The 21,890-nt window shown below is 31.8% G+C and overlaps 3 protein-coding genes across 8 annotated transcripts in view; 2 read left to right on the top strand and 1 right to left on the bottom strand.

Moving 5' to 3' along the window:
- The first annotated feature begins 981 nt into the window (after positions 1-981).
- Positions 982-14,668, top strand: LOC113400804 (proteoglycan 4-like). Of its 6 annotated transcripts, none has more exons than XM_026640471.2 (9): positions 982-1,352; positions 1,568-2,791; positions 7,405-7,520; positions 7,907-8,070; positions 8,483-8,650; positions 9,292-9,398; positions 9,541-9,711; positions 10,943-11,063; positions 11,236-14,668. In XM_026640471.2, exons 2-9 carry the CDS (start codon positions 1,604-1,606, stop codon positions 11,319-11,321), a joined length of 2,121 nt encoding a protein of 706 aa, XP_026496256.2. In that variant the 5' UTR covers positions 982-1,352; positions 1,568-1,603; the 3' UTR covers positions 11,322-14,668. The 6 variants fall into 6 exon arrangements, with proteins under 6 accessions (XP_026496256.2, XP_026496259.2, XP_026496258.2 ...); XM_026640474.2 differs by having other exon boundaries at positions 983-1,352; positions 1,626-2,791; XM_026640473.2 differs by having other exon boundaries at positions 985-1,352; positions 9,541-9,681.
- A 1,225-nt stretch (positions 14,669-15,893) lies between these two features.
- Positions 15,894-17,587, bottom strand: LOC113400811 (large ribosomal subunit protein uL24). Its single transcript, XM_026640482.2, has 4 exons — positions 17,495-17,587; positions 17,084-17,265; positions 16,355-16,495; positions 15,894-16,065 (listed from the first exon to the last, which is right to left on the bottom strand). The coding sequence occupies exons 2-4, from the start codon at positions 17,249-17,251 to the stop codon at positions 15,928-15,930; spliced, it is 447 nt and encodes a 148-aa protein (XP_026496267.1). The 5' UTR covers positions 17,252-17,265; positions 17,495-17,587; the 3' UTR covers positions 15,894-15,927.
- A 2,747-nt stretch (positions 17,588-20,334) lies between these two features.
- The window catches only part of LOC113400806 (muscarinic acetylcholine receptor DM1), a 90,680-nt gene continuing 89,124 nt past the window's right edge, over positions 20,335-21,890 (top strand). Inside the window, exon 1 of the mRNA XM_026640475.2 lies at positions 20,335-20,487. The gene's annotated coding sequence lies outside the window, so the exon portion shown is untranslated. The remainder of the gene's footprint in view (positions 20,488-21,890) is intronic.

The raw sequence follows: 21,890 nt of genomic DNA, 5'->3' as shown, positions 1-21,890 counted from the left end.
CATTACATGCTTACCGTCGCGATTACAATATTTTATGAGTAACTAGTATGGATCTATTGGATGCATATTGTAATAATTTTATATCTTTATAGGTAACCAAAACTTAGCTACAGAGCTAACGAATTCTAGTAATTTCTTGAAAAAATACGAATGTCTACCAGTTTAAAAATTGTTCTGTAATTAGTTTTTGTTATTTTTGCATTAAATTTAATAAAAACGATCTACTAAATATATTTTTTTTTGCTTACTATAAATTAATAAATAAGATATTAAATGGTTAACGTATTTCTGTGTTAATTACACAGTAAAAGGTTTTGCACACAAATTAAAATATTTGTATTATATAATTTACCATACCAGCCTAATGCTTATAGGCTCCAACTGACTTATTTTTAAGTCTTATCTTATAGATGTCAGTAAACTTCATAAAATTTATATTAAATTTACTTGAAGTTCTATCAATACAATAACGCATTAGTGTAGCAGGGGAATTAAAAGTAATCAGTGGCGGACTTTAAAAAATGATAAATACCAGGTTTTATTTTTTTTTGTCTTTAAACATATATTTCCAAAGTTAATAGTAGATTTTAAGTAATGAACTGCCCAGTTTAAAAATTTTATATATTTTTTCAGTATCGGTTGTTATTTAAGTTTTAATAAGGATGATATCATTCGCCTCTAATTTAAAATTTTATTTGCTGAGATTATTATTACATTATTATAATATAATTAATTAATTAATTATTACTACTACTATGTACTATATATTCATCATCATATCAAATTTACCAACTGTTAATAGATAATTTTGTTTATTACAAATATAAAATTTATTGAGTATCGACATTTTATATAAAACAATAATCACAAAAGATCACAAACATTTCATTTAAATATAAACGCGACCATTAGTATATGAGATAGATAAATTAGAACTATGGTTGATAAGTTGAGACAAAACATCCTCGGACGGCTTCGTTCCAACTCCGTATACATCTACTATTCTATGATTCCATTGGCGGAATGAAAAAAGAGGGTGGCGCATGCGCGTTAGCCCGACGCCATCTCTAAACTACTGTGCATAATACTTGTTGAAAGATTTCGATGATTTAAGTGAATTTGGTGTGTGCTAATTCGTGATAAAAGCGTTAACCATGGAATTACTTTGTCGTGAGTGAGGTCAAGTGTCTGTACACAACGTTTGATGACTGTACTATTCCAATCAGTGTCGTCGGCGGAGTCTTGATCTTGCGGAAGTTTCTTAGCTATAGCAACGCATATTTTTTGCGGCTATCTCTGCCGCGCTCGCTACACACCAATTTCATGATCCTTTATCGCCAGTTTTACTAGTGGTAACTTTTAAACATTATTTCCAGCTTTTTAACACAAGTTAATGGTAGAAATATTAAAAAGCGGGCAGAGTTATGTGCTTCGGCGGCGTTCTTACGCGCGTACACCTATACATAGACACAAGTTGTATTATGTATGAATTATTGTTTTGGGTCAAAGACATCTCGGTGTTCTGACTCGCAACAACAACAGTGTAAATACATTCTTTATGTTTCAGCTTAAACACGGTGAAGAAAGTGAGTCTTAAGTTGATATGAACTCTGCTTTAAAACCAGTGCTGCCCCAACCGGGGGTACCTCAACCAGGCGGCCAGGCGAGTCCCGCGAAAGGCAACGTAGCGAGCGCAAACCACGCCGTAGGACTGCCGCAGGGTGCTCAAAACTCTCTTCATCACGGCTCCAACAACCTGGTTGGTCAGAACCTGATCCACCACGCCCCTACGCCTCAGTTGCCAACACACGCGGTGCCGTCCATGGCTCCTGTGTCCGCCAACATGGCCCAAATGGCACAAAACATGAGCCACCACGGAAACCTGTCTCACGTCACACAAAACTCTATTACACCGGCAAACATAGCTGCCAGCCCAAGTAAAAGTGCAAGCACTAGTGCTCCCCTCAGTTTAGTGCAAGACAAAGCAAATGCATCGCAACCCCTAGCTTTAACTAGAACACCCGAGAAAAAAGAACCAGATTCAACCGGTCATGCCAATGGGACGATAGAGTCCCCAAAATCGGCGTCAAATGCACCATCTACACTGAAACCACAAAATCCTGAACCAAAACAAGACAAGCAAGATATTGCTAAAACATCACCAAGTACACCTAAACCACCTGAAAAAGCAGCTAGTGCTCCTAGCACACCTCAAAAACCTGAGACATCCAATCCTGTCAATCAGGCAGATGGTCCAGCACAACCTAAAGTAGCTACAGCTAATGAACCCCCAGAGAAATCACCTTCAAAACCAACAGAGCTTAAGCCAGCACCTGCTGCAGACGTAGCACCCACGCAGAGTGATAGTAAGCCTGTTCCTGAATCAGCTAATGAGAATCAGAGTCAAGAGAAACCATCTCCTCCACAGAAAGAATCAATGGAATGTGTAAAACCAGAAACTGCTAAGGAAGAGAAGAAAGACGAAGTCATAGAAAAACCTGCAAAAATACAAGAAGAGAAAATAGACGAAAAACCAGAGCCACCTAAGCAGGAACAGCCTGAAAAACAGCAGAAAGATGAAAAAATTGAGGAAAAGAAGTCTGAGGTTAAAATACTACCTAAAACTGAGGTTAAGGTTGCACCAAAATCCACACTAAAGTTGGCTACAGTGACCCCCCCAATGAGAAAGCGGAGACAGGTGTCCGAAAAAGTGGATGGCCCGACACCACCTAAAAAGGCAACTGAGGGTGACAACACACCAGATACAAGAACTAAAAGGAATCGGACGAAGGTAAGGTTTTAACAATCTATTTTTTATATAAAGTAAGCACTATCTACTTACATACATACATGGAGACATTTAGAGTATATATATACTGATACTGATCTCATACTAGTTTTGTTGATATTTATATTATTAGTGCCTTAAGTAAATAAAGGCTGAGATAGCTCAGTTCAATGCTTCATATGGATCTTAACCGATGATACTTGACAAAAATAAGTTTGAAACTGCCACTGGGAAATTAATGTGCTATTACTTTTTTTTTTATTTTACTTAATTAAAAAAAACAAAAATCATACTTACATTTTTTTTATTTTGTACTATTTGTAATAAAAGTGTCTACATAATTATTTTTTTTTACAAAATAGGGAGAGCTAGTTTGGACATAACTTCTTTAGTCTAAACTCTGTTCAATATATTTTTTAACTAAAATGATTTTAATAAATTTTTAGCCAGAAAAAAAAAAAATCAATTTAACCAATGTTGAATGTTAAATCTTACATATTTTTTTCTAATTCTAATATTTAAGATAATATGTAACATATCGATATGAACCATGACCAGTTTGGTCACTATTTTTTTTAATATCATTTAAACTAATGGCGGGAAATGAAACATCAATACGCCCGAACTATGTCAGGTAGCCGGGACTAGTCCAGTGCGTCCTTTCACTTCAAAGTTAAACAAACATACCTTTCAACTATTGAATCAAAAATACTATTATATATTATATTTGTATACTATTATTTATATACTGTTTGAAATTCTCAACGGGCAAGAATCCATGCACATTACCAATTAAAAAAAATTAATAGTGTAATGGCTAAAAACTATTTTTATGTAAATTTTATCTCTCGATCCTTTCCCGTATGTATTTGAATCCTATTTGAATAATTTATGTTACACTGGATAGCACAGTTCAAGTTTAATTTACTCATATCGCAACTTCTCGTTTTTTTTAACATTGTCGTGAACTAAAGTGGGGAAAGCGATTAGTATAATATATAGATGCTATAGAGACAATATATTCTCCGCACGTTTTGCCGCGAAAACAGACTAGCTGCATACTCGTAACAGTATACGACATTCGGTGGGAAATTTACAAGACGTTAAAAATTCTGCACTTTAAATTAAATCTACATTAATAATTAAATAATGCATTAGTTGATTTACTAAAATAAAATTTTAACATACTGATATTTAATTTTTTAATACACACTCGACGTATTTTGATTTCTCGTGTGTGTATTTGTAAATATTACACAGCAAACTGGCTATCTGAAATATCTGTTTAATTGCACGGCTAGCCCTTTCATTAAACAACACCATTCAACCACACGTCTAAATGTCGATTAACCGATTGGCTGAACATAACGTTCAATAGTTCAACTAGAGCTAGCTACTGGTTAAAACATTAGAATAAAAGTGTTCCGCGCCGGGGGCCGTTTATTTTACATTTCGCTACAAGTAAAAAGGAAAGCTTGATAAAAACAATAAGAATAAAAGAGACAACAAGATATTTTAATTGCGTGTGAATGTAAACAAATATTATTCGGGCCACCAATCACCGCACGTTGCCATCATAGACTAACAAATTCATTAGGCAGAAGGTACAAACCACGTGTACAGAATTTGTAGCCGGGATTTATGCCTATATAACAAGTAAATAGTATAAAAGGAAGGTGAAAAATTTAAGACGTATGAAAAAGAAAGAAATACACATATTATAAAAACAATTATACACCTTCGAAAAGATTCAATTTATTTCTTTTCTGTCTCTTGGACTTTTTTTTTGGAGAGCATTTTAATTTCGGGATTATTTTTATGAGCGGAATAAATTTAGTTGAGTAAGCTGTTCTTTCGAAATGTAATCTTTTTTCTTTAAATCTTTAAATATCACGGCTATGTTGGCAACACGTTTCTTCAGTCTTTTATTTTGTTGAACTAGTACTTTGTTTTTTTTTCTGCAACAGTTTTTTCTTGCATGTTAATTCATGTACGCGTTTTTTAAGTGCTGCTTTTTTGGGTGTTTCAAAAATATCTACCATATCCAGTATGCTGACATTGTCGAGACCTGTCGGGGAGTTTTCAATATTTATATTGATGTGTTCCTGGGAAATAAAACAATATAAGTATATCTCGTCACTATTGAGGTAGGCTAGAAATATATATATATATGTTTCATTTAGTTTTTTACTCTTTTTATTACCTCTATAACGGGAACAGCGTTCTTTTTGAGAAGTGTACGACCTTTGTTTGAAGAATATTTATCGGTAGCTTTGAAATGATTGCTACAAATTCTACTATTTTTGAAGGCGTCCAACTGCATTCACTTCTTTGTTTACGAACAATTGCGATCCATTCTTGAAGCCGAATCTCAGAAGTTGGAAACCTACGAAGAGAAGACGGTAAATAGTCAAACTCGCTGTTGTCACACAGTAAGGTAATATAAATGATTTATTTCTTTGTTTGCGAACAATAGCGATCCACTCTTGAAGCCTGATTTCAGTGGTAGCTTTATTTTAACATATTATGTTAATGATAAACTATTTATATTTTATTTTCTTATATTGGACAAGTTTAATTTATAATTAAGTGTATCAAACAAAATTATAAAAAGGTTATTAAAAGAAAAAGAGAACTCTGGAGTAAAGATGACTTTACTGCCTAATATTCGCATCTGTACTATTATTCTATGTCCGGAACGCAGGCATCCTTGTCGTTCTTACGACAAAAAATGTATTTGCCATCTCTTTCTTTTTTCTAACCTCCAAATATCAGAATATTAGAAAAATAAATGAAATATATTAATAAATCAAAGTATATTGCTTACTTTCATGTGGTATGAGATCCCTTGTGTTTTATTAACTTTGGTATCGTCATTGGTACACTTTCTAAATACACACGATGGCATTTGGATAGTTATTACGAGGAGCGCGAAACGTATTACTCGTTGTCGTGCGTGACACAGACTAAAGACAATACGTCCCAATTAGGACGTTTTCTAGTCTTCACCTTTTGCGCGTTTATAACATATCTGTTTACTAGAACATCATTGCATACATATATATATTTTTTTACAACCGCCAAATATATAATTATATTTATTCAATGTTACGGCGCCTTCTAAATCAGCCGTGATGTTGAATGTTTAAATGCCATAATGATGAATCAACATCAAATCTAGCCGTAGTTTAATGTCGTTCAATATTTTAATCAGTTAGCTGCGAAAAATACACGCGAGTTATAAAGAAAAAGATTTCAATCGAAAATCTGAATGCCTGATCACATTTTGAACTGGTACTTAAAACATAAATAAGTAACATTAGTATTCATTAAAACAAAATAATGCACTAGAACAATCCTGCAATTATTGTATGTTTTATTGTTGTATAAGTAATTAATATATTTTTTTATACTAAAATAATAATGATTTATTGAATTATGGGATCCTTTTACACAAAAATGAATTATAAATTTTAAATCAAAAACTTTTTTTTCACTTTTGTATCATCGATTTACAAGATCAAATTAACAATTACCGCAAAAAAACTCAGTTGTTAGTCATTTCCAATAATTAAATTAATTATATTATTAAGTATTATTTATGGTTTTTTACTATATAAGATATCTTTAGGATCATTTTTTGATTTGAGCCATGTTTCATATTTTCTTAACATATGTAGTGTTATGTTAGCTTCTTTAATGTTCATCGCAGGTGGGAATCCGCTTGGTCAAGCACGTTGCCCTAGACCGAAAAATTCAAAATTCTACTTAATAAATGTTTCGTAATCGCTTTTAAATCGAAACGTTATTCACGCTTAGCCGTTTTCCTATTCTACCAATACAACGATACAGTAACCGTAACCGTTATAATAGTTTTAGTATAATAATTAGTTGAATTACAAATCAACTGAGGTTTATTTTTGTAAGAAATAGTTGAAGTTACTTGGTAGCAGGGATTTGTGCAAGTCTGTCTGTACTACAAACTCATCAGATATTCTACCGCTAAACAGCAATACTTAATATTGTTGTGTACCGGTTTGAAGGGTGAGTGAGCCAGTGTAACTACACGCACCAGGGACATAACATCTTAGCGCCCAAGGTTGGTGAAGGAATGGTTATTATTTCTTACTGCGTCAATGTCTATGGGCGATGATGACACTTACCGTCAGGCGGTCTATTAGCCCTATTACAAAAATAAAGTTCGATCGGAATAGTATCGGGAATGTATTGCTACTGTTATAAATTAGTAAAATTGGGGTCCCAAATTCGCCTTTTTGTCTCCAACGTTTTAACTTTAATGTTTTCCATCGACTCGTACTATCTGCGGTGAAACTTGCCTCAGTTTATTCGACCATTGGTCGCATTGTACCAGCGTTGCTTGTTATTATAATTTAGATTGTTCAGCTAAATGTTATTTTACGAATGGTAATTTTTGCACATTTGTAGTGAACAATTTTCGCAAGAACATAATCTCTAGTAAATTTTTACGATAACAAGACCGCGCAACATATACGAAAGATAGGCTGCTATTGCGTCGTAGTAGTTGACATCTAATTTGCACTTTACGACGTAGTGACAATAACAGAAGTTCGATTATAACTTCAATGATTTTTCAGGTACAATTATACCAATCTCCAACACCAGAAATAGCTATGGCTACCAAGTTATCGGCTTCGGCGGGACGATCTACACCGACCAAGCCGAACGATGACAAACTTATCGTGTTTTATAAGTAAGTGATAAATTTATAATATTCTTGTCAAGTTTATGAAATCAATTAAGTCATCACCTATCAAATTTGAAGAAGCAATATACATTAATTTATTTCGTGTGCTTTATTTACTTATGATATAAATATGAAGGTATAATTCTTATTTTATCATCTAGTATGAACTTGAATTAGTTTCTAATCGCAAACTCAATCGATGGATATAAATTATAATTAATCGTGAAATATAAAAATACGTATTGGATTTATGGCGTAAATTTTCATGAAAAACCTTATTCATAATCGCCAAGTTAAGTGAAGTTATTTTATCAAGTTGCTTTATACGGTAATTATTTGATATAATAGCTTACGTTGGGTACGTAAGTGATAGAAATGTTTTGTGTTTTTAGGAACGAATATTTAGCCGTTCGTAATGCGGAGGGTGGTTTCTATGTTTGCCAAACCGTGCAAAACGTTTACCGGACGACACGAAAAATCAAAATACGCTGGCTCTCTCAGGACAAGTCAGATGCAACGGGAGAAACGTACAAGCCCGATTTCTATGACGTCACAGGTTTGTTTTCGAAATTCAAAATCGAGTTGATATTTTAAATAATTGTTTTACTTAAGTTACATACTACAAATAATTTCTTGCTGGATTTTTTGTCTTTGTGTTTGTTTTTATCATACCAATCAATGAGATTATTTCTACGAAAGCAGGGCTTGTGTGAAATATTGTAATGTCGCACTTTTAGTAAAACATCTGCAGCACTCAAATAATGTTTATTGTTAAAATAATAGCACAGTTCAGTACAGCACAGTAATTTTTTGTTAAATTGTGGAACGAAAATACTTTATTTTCGGTTTAGTTTTAATTGTGTTTTTACACTAACCAATACCCAAACCCAAACCAATAACCAAAAGTGAATGATTTTGTATATCATGAGTATTTAATTAAGAGTGCAATATGTTGGTGCGTGGTGCAGACATGGAGTGCGTGCTGACGACGCTGTCGATGCAGCGCGAGGGCGGCGGCGCCCAGCGGCTGCGCGCCGGCGAGCGCGCGCGCGCCGCCTCCATCCTGCAGCGCGCGCTGCGCGCCGAGCAGAGCGGGGCCAACTGCCTGCAGCTCACCGAGGAGCACCCCGACGGACGTGTGTACACTGCCTGAGCCTTGGCCGCACGCGTTAGGCTACCGATTCGATTGCCCGTACGAGCACGCACGCACGCACGTAAACGGTATCGAGCTCTCCGGAGCCGAAAGTCGAGCTAGAGCCAAAACCGCCTGACTATCTCGACGTGTCGACGAATCGACTTTCACCGTATGGCTTGAACGGAGACATTTTAGCCGAACGTTCAGTTTTCCTTTTAGAATAGTGAATTTGCGGCGTAGCAATGTTTTCTACAGAATTTCCCTCAAGTACGTGATTCGATAACCGTTTCGTGGTATCGGCCACGGTAACCTAACGTGTAAAGCCAGGATTATTTAGTATAGAATTATCTTGTTAATAAATCAATCTTCATTTTCCACAATACATTCAACCTCAATATTTATTTCAACTTACAAGAGTTACATATGACGATTTTTATTTGTCGAGTATAGATTCAAAAGTGCTTGTAAAAGCTTACTTGAATAAAGTATATTTTGATTTTGATATCAACATTCTTCTCTATTCCATTATATTCGCATATACTCCAGTCTGTATTCCTGTATTTGTTGTATAATTTACCTCAAATGAATTAAGATGAGATAATCTTATCTATAAGATTTAACTAAATTCACCGTCAATTTCAGTGGACCTCTCGCTGTATACTGACGAGTCGCAGTTAGAGAAGAAATCGCGCAAACGCAATAGCTCCAAGAGTTCTCCGCGTACACAGGACGACGCTACCGAGACTGCGGTGAGTCCTTTAACACACGTTGTAAGTGCATTTTCCATAAACTTATAAATTAATTGTAGTTTTTGTTTTGTAATGAAGCTACATACTATTTTCAAAATTAAAGTTTTTTTTATTGGTAATTGTAAATGTATATTTTTAACAGAATGATGAGGCGACGCCTAGCAAAAAAGCGCGAACGACGCCAAAACGCAGTCCGAAAAGCGTCCGTAAATCCAAATCAACACCAAAAACTCAAAAACGAAAATCGTCAGGTAGTACGCCCACTGTGGCGACCTCTAGCAAGGTAGGCATAGTACGACGGATATATAGAAATGTACGTATCCGCTGTCATCTACTAAACACGTGAGCCGCCCAACGCCGAGGTTTGCTTTGGGCCTTCGGAAGGACGGACAAATTATTGGTATAGTGATTCGAAATTACTTTTGTTATTACACATGCCTGAAAATGAGACACACAAACGGACAGACAAACTCAGCATTAATTTTTTTATTTGTATCAGAAATTAACTCGATATGAGTTTTATTTTTTAATCATTTCGAAATTGTAATAAATTGTTTATTCGATAAAAAAAGATGTGACTGAAGAGTTTGATAAGAAATTAGTATCAATATTTGTCTGTCCTTTTGAAATTTGGGAATTATTAATCCAATGCCAATAAATTTTTAAAAATATGATTAAAAAAAGTAAATATATATCCTCAGAAGTCCCAAAGAAACCAAACTGAGGCTGCTTGGGTATGAATTGTTATGATTGAGTCATTAGTTAGTGAATGCGAGTTGAGTGATTCAAATGGATGGCTGTAATTTTAATGATAAAAATGCATGTTATACTATAGTATGATGAAAGTTAAGGTTACAGTGATTGCCAGTTATGATTGGGTCAAGGTACAATTTCTTTTTTATTTCACGAAACATTGCAATTCATGATCATTCATTAAATTAAAACAAGTCAATACGGAACAAATACGCATGAATGTAAAGAAATTGCTATTTTATCGTAGATTTTTTTAAAATAAGTTATTAAAAGGAAGTGTAAGTCAAATTTGCTGATGTAAATAAAAAACTATGATAAAGGAATAATTATTAAAATATCATCCACCCTCATCAGTCATCGCTTGCTTTTTGTGTTGTCAAAAATGAATCAATTTTTTTTAAATATAATTTATTTATAATTTCGGGTGATTTGCAATTTATATTTTTTTTGTACATTTTATTTTATTAGCATGTAATATTGCATGCCTTCGATTTAAGGAAGGAAAATTTATTTTGGTGATAGAAACACTTATCAATTTGAAACAATTTGGAAAATGCATGCATATTTTTATGAATAATAAATTCAGGATAATTAAAAAAAAAAAGTTATGTGTTTCTATCTTAAATAAATACACAGGGTTGCCTATAGTAAATATAAAAAAAAAAAAATTAAATATGGAAGTTAAAACCAACAAATTATTATAAAATACATACTATAGCTTATAAAAAAGTTATAATAATAATTATATATATAATTCATATCACAAAGTATTTAGTTAAAGACATTTTCAGACGGCAACGGCGTTGACGGAAAAAGCAAAAGCGAAAACGCCGACAAAACGAACGCCCGTAAAATCAACGAAAGTTGAAACTCCAATCTCTACGCCGAGAAAGGGTCGACGTGCTGCAAAAGGTACATCATAATCCTAATGTTCAAGTTTACGAAATTTACATGATAACTTGTAAATTGAATATGTTAATAAGTATGAGTGAAAAACAAAGATACATCGATAAAACCTATGTAACCAGGTTCTAGTTAGAAATATTGTAAGAATTTCATTTCTTAATTGTGCATATTGTTACAGAAAACAAACCATCTCCCGTTGTGCCAACGCCCTCAACGTCGACGGGAAAGACGGGTCGCACCCGACGTCCGCCGGTAAAGAAATAACATAACACGATATTGTACGTTAATATTACGAGAACGACGAACAGGGAGCGATTTGCACGAGTAATCATAAATGGAAGCTAACACTAGGTGAGCTAATAGTTATTTGAGGGTCTTTTAACACTTATCAGCGATCACATGTTTTAATATAAATTAGAAATAATCTGTGGTGCCATTTTGTAAGAATAAACTCGAAACCTTGATCGTGGAATGTCAGACAGTGAAAGCGACATTGACCATAAAAATAACAACAATTAAAGTATACATGAATGAAAATACTGTATCATTAGTCGGTTTTCAACATTTCGAGAGTGTGTTATGAAGTGTTTTTATAGAATGGCATTGCTGATCTTAAAAAGTAAAATATGTAGATGTTCGAATTATTATTAGTGGCATTGAGCTATTTCTTTGTAAAAAATTTTCAATATCAAATTGATTTGAGATATGTACATTATACATTTTTATAAGAGATACTTATGTAAAGAAAAACAAAATTATACATGTGTTCAATAAAAAAGATAAGATGAAAAATTTCAGTTATCTTTAGCGGTAAGTGTAAGAGAGACCTTTAGTCCATTGTGATTGTGTAGTTTAATTGATAGTTCACAGTTCTATTTTTGTTAGAAGAATAAACATTTGAAAAACATTTGTTATAAAAATTATGTATTTAATTTAAAAAATTAAAATCCGCTCCTTGGTTTATAGTAGAAAATATAATATAAATTTAATTGTTAAATCACAAAGTATTTATTAAATAGCACATTTCTTAGATTAACATCCCATAATTGTGATTAAGTGAAATTCGCTCAGGATGAATTTCATTTAATTTTGGTAGATATTATTTTAGAACAAGACTTCTTTCAAGATTTTAAATACCTTATTACTGCCAATGAATATTTTTTGATAAAATTCGAATGTTATACAACATTTTCGGCCTTATACATAACGTTTGTTAAACGCAATTTAACAAAAATATAATTTGCCTTATATATGTCAAATTGAAATACATAAGACAAAATATATTTACGTTAGAATAAGTTTAAGTAAAATTGAAATATGGCTGTTATTAAACCCCATAATATAGTTTTCTTAATATATATCCTTGCAAATATTTTATATTTAATAATGTTTTATTAATACCAGTGTGTTCGTGCAAACGTTCTCTGTTCGATTATTACGTATTTAATGTTCAAATATAAAGGCCTTTAGGGGTAATTATGGTTCATGTATTATCTACACAAAAATCGTCTATACGTTTGTTTTATGGACAGATTAAGACAACATTTCGAAACTGTATTAAGTTTATAAGTTACGAAATATTTGATCATCGTATATACTTCGTTTTTATATTTTACCCGAAAATAGTTCTAATTTAACTCGTTATATAATAAATAACACGGTATTTTTGAAATGTTGTCTCGTTGTTTTAAGTTATGGAGTATGTGATGAAGATAAAATATATATTGTAAATCAGACAATGTCAGATTTTGAGGTACATTTCACATCTGCCAGCCAATAAATATATATATTTTTAAATGGAATAACAGACGAAATCGCTTCCCTCGCTCGTTTGAACTCAATACATATAGTACTGTCAAAGAAACAACTTCTACAACAATTCAAATACCATTCAATTGTTTTAATTAGCTGTCATTAGATTTTTTAAATTACTAATTACAAGAAAAATGTATTCACATTGACAAACTTGTGTGATGTTTAAATTTTATTAGATGTTATATAAGCATTATCCATGTTAACTATTTACTTTTTATTTATATAATATTTTTTTAATAGCAGGTATAAAGCATATTTAAATAGCTGGTTAGAATAAGACATGCCTCAAAATCTGATATTATCTGCTAGTCTAAAAAGATTTAGCACATTGTATGTTTCAATATATAAGAATAAAAATTGTTAAACACGAGTTTGATTGTCAGATATTTTTGTATAGGTTCCGTACCTGTTTAAAATTTCTGTAGTAATAATTTTAAACTATTTTTATGTAAAGAAAACGTCAATTGTATAAAAATGCAATTTGTTTTAAAGATTTCAAAGGTTTAAAGCACGGAACTCCCTAGATTTTATTTTTTTGAATGTTTATATCATAGAAAACAGATATGACATCACATTTTTTTAGATTTACCTTTTGACTTGGATTTGTAACGCGATGAATAACTTGGTTTTTATTACTTATTTTTTTCTAACATAATATTAAAATTTAAATAACAGTCAAATGTAAATACTTAAAAATTAACAAAAAAATATCATATAATATTATTATATGCTGACTGTTAGGGAGTAACTCTATTTCGTCGGAGCTAGAATTGACGGCCGATTCCGACGCTTTGCGGAACGTTCCGAGCAGCTGCGATTAAATTGGGTCACTCCCCAATTCAGATTTAAGGAAGTTATATATTTGAGAGGTGTTTTACCTCAGTAAAAGTTAAGCAATAGATATATAAGTTTGATTTTTGTATAAGATTAATTCTAAAATTCTTAACTTTTCTAGAGTATTCGATTTTATTGCGACGGAAATTATTGTATATTAGTACAAAGTATCAAAATTGGTGGATGTTAAAGCATGGAAATATCACGACGTTGCTTCGGGAGAATGTTATTTTGATATGAATTGTGTTTATTTTTAATTAGATTATATGAAACGCATGCGTTCAATGGAATGAAATTCAAAGTTTTCGATTACCGATCTGGACCAATCATTCTAGTGATGACTTCGCGGGGAACTGTACACATTTGTATATCAAATGTATCTCTGCTTATTGTAAAAATAATTCATGGTGTTGTAGTTAAATCTAAATAACGAAATAGGTAAATCAGATTTATGTCATTACGTAGCTAAAGCCTGCGTGCCAATGTGATTCGGTTCGATGGACAGAGAACAATTTTGAATATCGAATCGGAATATCGGCTAGACCTTACGCACATTAAATGTATTTTTTTATTTTTGTTACATCACTAGTGTTCGACATACGGTTGTTACAATTAATTTTGCGAGATACATTTTGTTAAATTGTTTTCTGATGTGGATGACCCAATGTTGTTGTATCGAAGCTCGTGTGAGCGTGTGTATGTGCAAATCTTAGGAGAACTAAGTACCTAAATGTAGGTGGTATTTTTAAATAGGTTAATATCTAAAGAGGAAATAAGTTTAGAGTATAAATTATTGCGTGTGCATTTTCTGTTTGTCGGAGCGAATGTTGACTGGTCCTCTGGTACAATAGCGTACATATTTTAGCGTTTTATACAAATAAAGATATCAGTCGAGAGTACTATTGTAACAGAAAGTCCACAAATTTTATGCAATTCAGAAATAAATAAATAATTTAAGGAAATATTGGCGTTTTTATTCTATTTCTCTATTTTAATCGGTTTGATTAGTTCTTGGATTTTTATTTACTAAATAAAGGGACAGCTCAGTTGTACTTATACTCTATTCTAACCATAATAGGAAAAAATCCAAACAGACAACATCAATCATTGGTCGAGAGCTTGATTAATCTATAATATTCAGTATGGATTCGTGAAAAATGGCGTTTTGAACGTCGACGAAACAGTAATCGGAATTTATTAATCATAAACTCTTAGTAGAACACAATATAGCTGAGTTATTAGTAAATCGCAAGAAATACGTAAATCTAAGGTTTGTTTATCTTTTGTCCTACTACCATTGGAATAGACTAAATATAAACATTATCAAAAATTGAGTAACCATAGTAGTGGCCAAATATATAAAATAATAACTACTTATAATAACTGAAGAACATTGCTTTTGTACGTTTTAAACATAAGTTTTGTTATTTGATTTAATATTTTTAAATAAATTATAAAAAAATTATACACCAAGTATAAAATACATAAATTTAAGTATCTATGCATTGGCTTGGAGTAAGATTAGCAAATTTAATACTTTGATTAGAGATTGAAAAGCCTGCACAAATCGGCGAGTATAATCAAGTTTTTTTATAAACATATCTGGACTAAGCTTTGATGATGGGTTCAAATTCAGGCAAGAATACCGTGAGTTGAAGTGCTTTGATGATTATTGTTTATTAATTGATAATTATCATTCTCAATCATTACCACAGACCACAACAGGTTTTTCATTAAATTTAGAAAATATTCATATTGTACTTGTAACCAGCTCTTTTAAGGGAACTTGGTGGTCTCAAAGGTCATTTGGGTAAGTTAGACCAGCCAGTCATCAGATAAACTATTGATCAGCAAAATTTAGTTCATCTTCGGGTTTGACGGAACTGAACCTACGTAACAGGCATAAAGTAAGGACATAATATCTCAACACCAACCATCTATGGGTGGTAGTAACCACTTACTACTAGTGGCCAGTATACCTACCAATTAATAAAAATAATGCAAAAACTCTTATATATGTAAATTAACTGCCTGTAATATTAGACTATTTTAAATGAAACAGTATATCCACAAGTATTCCTAATAACAACAATATCATTAAAAGTATCACAAAAGATGCTCTAGTGAATGTCATGTATCCAGCTTACAGAAATATTTTTTAAGGAATTAATAAAATAAAACTTAATGGAGTTTTAGTATTTTATTGGTCTTAAATCTATGTTTACGAGGCCTCCATTGCAGTGGCAGTCTCCTCTGTGTATTTGCCCTTGTCTGCACCGAGAGCTGCCAATCTGCCCTTTGCTCTACGGTCTAAGATGGCTTTACGATCCTTGTTCATCTTTAGTTTCACAATAACACACTGAAAATAATTTATATTAATCATAAACTTTGCTGGATTTAGAATAATAATGTTTAATTTATTTTAAAATAATCAGAGCCATGGAAGTGTATCAGCAATAACAGTATCTATGCAAACTTCGGTCTTGCCTTAGTAAGTCATGATGACACTGTCTAAGTTAAAATTTATCATCATTTTGATTTTAATTATATTTACTAATAAAAAAAGTATAAATAATATTCTAATACTACAGTATACTTTGACGCTGTTACAAATTTATAATCTAAAATGATCATGGTTTCTAACTAACCTTAGAGGGGTGGATGCCGACATAAGCACTGGCACCATTAGCCTTCTCTCTCTGGATCCTCTCAATGTACACAACAAACTTCTTACGGTACACTTGGACAACTTTGCCAACCTGCTGGCCTTTGTAATGTCCTCGTACAACCTGTAAACAATGCATTTAATGTAAAAATGATTTCATACTCAATTAGTTTATAATAATTATTGTATTATAATGTATGAGATCGGTCAAAATAATCAGAGCCATAGTTTGAACCATGGTGTAGTATCGCTGTCACGTCCAGGGAACTCGTGAGAAAACCTCACAAGTACACCTCTCAGTTGCAGCAAACAACTACAGTCTGTGAATGGTTTGTCGTCATCATTTTATTTTGTACTGATTTACTCATACATTTAAGTTTATTTAATTAATTACTTAGTAATAATTTAATAACATAATAAAATTTAAGGTTGATTTTGATATTACCAAAGACATTCTGAAGATATGATGCATTTCAGCAAAATAAAGCATGGTAAGGTTTGATATTGAAATGTCTCATAAAAAACACCACATGTGTGTTAAAACAGAGATATGACAAGATGGGTTGAAACCTTTCATTAACACATTTGAATGTGTACATTTTTTTGGAATTGTATTTTTATTAGAGTACATTGAAGGCTTTAAAAATGGTCCCTAAAATATTAAAATGCGTTATTAAAATGATGGAGTAATAATTGAGAACGTTAACATTACCTGAACTTCGTCGTCTTTGCGGATAGGCATAGATTTAACATTGAACTTTTGCCTCAGTTCCTTGGATAAAGGAGAAGACATCAGAACTCTTCTAATATGTGAAGGGGCGCTGAAATGCCTCTTCCTGTTTTTCCTCCTGGAGGACGTTACCAGCTTATTGTACTTCATACTGGCACTCTTCGCTGAAATCCAAAAGAGCACGTTTTATTTCACTGTTTGGAACACATTAGGTTATCGCTCTATGTGTGCTGAACGTCAATTTGCCGCGGTGAATATTGAGTTCACAAAAACTTATTATCGGTGAAATAATCATTGTTTTAAAATAGTATATAACTTAAGAACAATTTGTTAACTTTTAGCAAATAGAATATCTGTCGCTATCGAAGATTTTTACGGATTAATCCAACGTACCCGAAACGACACGGCAAAGAATCAAGTTAAAAAAGACATACAGATTATAAACAAGGAGACATATTATTTAAAAATGTTGTCACTTCAAAAAATTAATATATGTATTATTAATAAGTCATGTTCATTATTATTAAATATTACGCATTAGAGTATTTTTAATTTACATCATATTTTAATGCATATTAATTTAATTATAATACGCGTTAAAATCTATTTCAAAAATATTTATTTTGTCATAAAATATTATTGCATATTAAGAGGCGCCACTAGTACAATTAAACTTCGATGTTGGTACGAGGCAGTATCTCTGAGTAAAAGTATAAACATAAACTTTCGTTTGTCGTCTTTCTCCTGACATATATCATGTACTGCATGTAATTTAAAAAGTGGAAAAATGATTTAAGTTTTTCATTTAATACAGTTGGACACCAAACGACTGAAACATGTGGCTTGTATTCAGTGGCGCTCTTACACTGACAGTGTTTGCTTTATTAAAACAAAGATTACCAAAAGAAACATTAACACTATTTGGAACGAATTGTTTAATTTTTCTATAGAGCAACATTTAATTAGTTAATTAGTATGGGACGACCTCACATAATATTATAAGTTATAAATACTAGATATAATATAAAATAATAGTTTAATAAATGAGCTACTGACTAAGTCAAGTCAAGTCAAAGTCAAAATTCTTTATTCGATATGGAAGTGGTACACTTGCTTATTGAAAGTTAAAATTCTATCACCGGGTATTACCAATTTATGAAAAGGTTAAATCACTGTAATTTAATATTACTTTTCATTATATGTTACCAATTGAACTTTATGAGTAACTTTATCTAACTTTATTTAACTTTATCTTTTCATTAGTGAGTTCACAGAACTCTAGGGTAAAAAATTGAAGTGCCTGATAAATTACATTAAATTTCAAAGTAATGCAAAGTAACTGCTTACAATTGCTTCTTTATTTTGACTACTATAATTATATAAATTAAATGATTGCTATTTAAGTATTAAATTCTAATCGGTTTAAAATTTTCAAATTATCGGGGATACCAGTAAATAATATTTCATATATAATTCCTTTCTTTTTGCACAACGCGAAAGGAAAGGTATTTTAATTTTTTTATTAATGCATGACCTTTACATAATTCAATGTACATCATTATTTGATTATATACTATTACAATAAACATAAGTATTGTTTAAAAATAAAATAGAATAATTTTACTGTTTGAACATATTGCTATTTAAAACTTTTACGTTACATATCTCTATGTATATTTTTATATCTAACAGTTTTTTTTTCATACATAGTAAAAGTGTGAGGTATTTTCAAAATAATTTTATTTATAGACCTCATTATTAGCGAGTTTCTTGCAAATTCAGAAAAGCCGTAGCATTTGGCGATTGAAATAGTCAGATTGGCGATGGAAAAGAAAACACTTAATTAGACAGCGGTATTCTTTGCCCTTGGCTTGGTCAATAACTACTCTTCAAAGTTTTTAATGGATATTGATCTGTGACGGTCGTGTGAGAGATGTGTCCATGGCACATTTTTTGGGGAGTGGAGAAAAGAGACTATAAGTCAAGAATAGGCCCTTTTTTACAAATCAAGATAATATTCTCCTCTTGCAAAATTATGTATTGCGATTTATGAATGCATAGACTTAAGGCGAGGGAGACTTTAAAGAATCAGATATATTTATTATATTATTAAAATATTAGCTTAATATATTTTAGTACGAAGATAATCATATCGTTTGAGATGAATACATGCAAAAATGTGTGACAACTGATCAAATGAGTTATTCCAATTACAAAAAAGATAAAGGACAGTTGTATTGGTTCCTTTTTTGTAAGGTTGTCTACTTATAATATAATATTATAACATCTTCCTTTAAAAATTAATATATTTAGTATTTTTACATTATGTACCTAATTTACCGTCAAGTAACAATTATTTATAATGTTTTATGTTGTTGCCCTTTTTCTATGAAGGGGCAATCGGTGTATGGGACAAATTATAAAATAGAGAATTTCTTTAAATATATAAGTACATAGGTACATATATTTCTTTGAACATATAGGTATGTTTATTTTGTATTTGGTCTCATTCTTCATAAATATTTAATAAAGTAACCTAATTGGTTTATTCTTAAAAAAAGAGAAAAGCAACACCGAAGAAAAGTTTTAAATAATATCACTCAGTGGTATTAAAATTTGCATATTATTGTCTAAGTTTTTTATGACTTTTATGAAAGAAGGTAAGTCAGCTTAAGTAAGAAACTGTGGCTTAAAAAACTTATTAATACAGGTTCTAATAGAATGGAAATAAATTACTTTTGGCTGTATAGTCTCAAAGTTCGAAAAATGTTATATTGATGTTGCGATAACGACGATAGTCTATAGTCTAGACTCTGAACAAACTCGCTCATTATATGAAAAATTTACAGTCCAAAATTCGTTTCGACACCAACCCGTATTTATTAGCAGAAAAATTAGAAGATATTATTTTATAAATTTTATTTCCATAATGAATTCAAACCGCCTTCTATTTATTAAAATATTCGCGATGTTCTGTTTACCGCATAAACTTAAGCAGCAGTACAATTATTATACGTCAGTTACGCCTACAAGTCCGTAAGCGAGTGGGTGTTTATTTTGTGGTGACGAATTCTTAGGTTCGAGCGACCCTATGACCTCTGAGATGAGCCCAACCCGGCAAAATGCGTGGCCGAGAAAGTGGATCGTAGAGGTCTCTGGCGTACCTAACGCATGTCCGAGTCTGCGCAATCCATACACTTCGCCCGGGCCTGCCAGTGAATGAAGCGGTCGTGGAGAGTTCGCACGCAACTCTCTGCTGCATCCCGGAGAATTGATATGAGTGACGTGCAGTGAACTCGTGCTGTGGTGATGGAACTCGTGTGAACGGAGAGATGGCCGCGCGCTCTCCCGAGCCCGGCGACCACCGACCATGTGCGGAATCATAGGTGAGTACCGTGGCTTCAAGGTCACCCCGTAAACAATCCTGAACTCCAGACCGAACCCTAACGGCTCTGTCAGAACAACGAATAACGGGCGAGGGTTGGGTTGTTGAACGTAACGTGTTGATTTACTTCTGATTTGTTTGTTATATTAAATGAAATATTTTTTTGTGAAAGTATTCTTTTAATAAAGGTTTTTTGGCAGTTGCAGTACTCGCTAAATACGTTACTACGATCTATTCTATAGATATAACGGTTGAGTGATAATCGTTAATTTTTTACGATTTTACATAAATTTAGCCTGTAATATATTCTACTTTATATCGAATGAATGATGTGTAATAGCATAATAATATCAACATATAAAATAGTAATAAATAAAACATACTTATTTGAAGCTGTGTTAATAAGTAATATTAGATTCGTTTATTTAGCCGAATCAACGAAAACATAGACAGTAAATTAAACTAAAAATGAATACATTTCAAAAGTAAATTATACAAAGTTATCTAAATAGTTTAATTTGCATTATTTTTAATTTAAATATGAAAGGTAATTTATTTGGCAAAAATATTCTTAATAAACATGTGATCCCAAGCCCATTTAAAAATTATTCCCAGTTCATAGTATTATTTTTAGGTCTTCTTATATTAATAACGCTGTATTATATGATATTATAACATATAATAGGAATAATATTAAATAGTTTATAATATATTCTACCAAGCCAAAGTATTCATTAACATTAAAATCAATAAACAAGGTATCGGTAGCAGGTACATTGCCAATACTTAGGAAGACTTTACAAGTATAAATTTCGATGAATGTCTTATTTAGTATAAGTTACTTTGTGATTCTGATTACCATATAAATACATATCAGATTTGGGATGTCCATATTTTGATATTCTTCTCCTTTTTAGCTCGTCACAATTATTTTTTGGGTCTTTAAAAGTATGAACGTGTTAGTGTATGTTCGTGGAGGATTTCTAGGTCTCGCATATCTGAAGTATATGTATATTATTATATTGATCCAAACTAATTTAATCAGACGCACAATTTATCAAAGATCAATTCATTTTCATTAAATTCCATTGAGTAATGTTTTTAATTAAACTTAAAAATTAATTTAAATCGCCTTATAATATTGAAAATATGCTGTCGCTATGTGGCACCTATGCATTTTTTACTATTTTTTTTTAGCCGTTTTACTAATTAGAAAAAATACATATAAAAATTAACCTGATAAACCACTTTTATAGGCAAGTAGATTTTTATAATAAGGTAAATTCTGTATAGGAAACATTCGGAATATTATAATTATACTAATTAATTATCATTTGCGTATCTATTTTCATTAGAATCTGGGTACAGGGTACAATTTATTTATATCGTAGGTATATTGCATCT

This window comes from Vanessa tameamea, chromosome 11, assembly GCF_037043105.1.
Source record: "Vanessa tameamea isolate UH-Manoa-2023 chromosome 11, ilVanTame1 primary haplotype, whole genome shotgun sequence".
Lineage (NCBI taxonomy): Eukaryota > Metazoa > Arthropoda > Insecta > Lepidoptera > Nymphalidae > Vanessa > Vanessa tameamea.
This window is presented reverse-complemented; position numbering and strand designations above follow the sequence as displayed.

Excerpts from the sequence above, each read along its gene's own strand:
- LOC113400804 (XM_026640469.2), top strand. The coding sequence starts at position 1,486 with ATGAATTATTGTTTTGGGTCAAAGACATCTCGGTGTTCTGACTCGCAA. Across the intron at positions 1,544-1,625 it reads TGACTCGCAACAACAACAGT|TGCTGCCCCAACCGGGGGTA; the intron begins GTAAATACATTC and ends CTTTAAAACCAG. Across the intron at positions 9,399-9,540 it reads ACGACGCTACCGAGACTGCG|AATGATGAGGCGACGCCTAG; the intron begins GTGAGTCCTTTA and ends TATTTTTAACAG.
- LOC113400811 (XM_026640482.2), bottom strand. The coding sequence starts at position 17,251 with ATGAAGTACAATAAGCTGGTAACGTCCTCCAGGAGGAAAAACAGGAAG. Across the intron at positions 16,496-17,083 it reads GCAAAGACGACGAAGTTCAG|GTTGTACGAGGACATTACAA; the intron begins GTAATGTTAACG and ends CATTGTTTACAG. Across the intron at positions 16,066-16,354 it reads TCGGCATCCACCCCTCTAAG|TGTGTTATTGTGAAACTAAA; the intron begins GTTAGTTAGAAA and ends AATTATTTTCAG.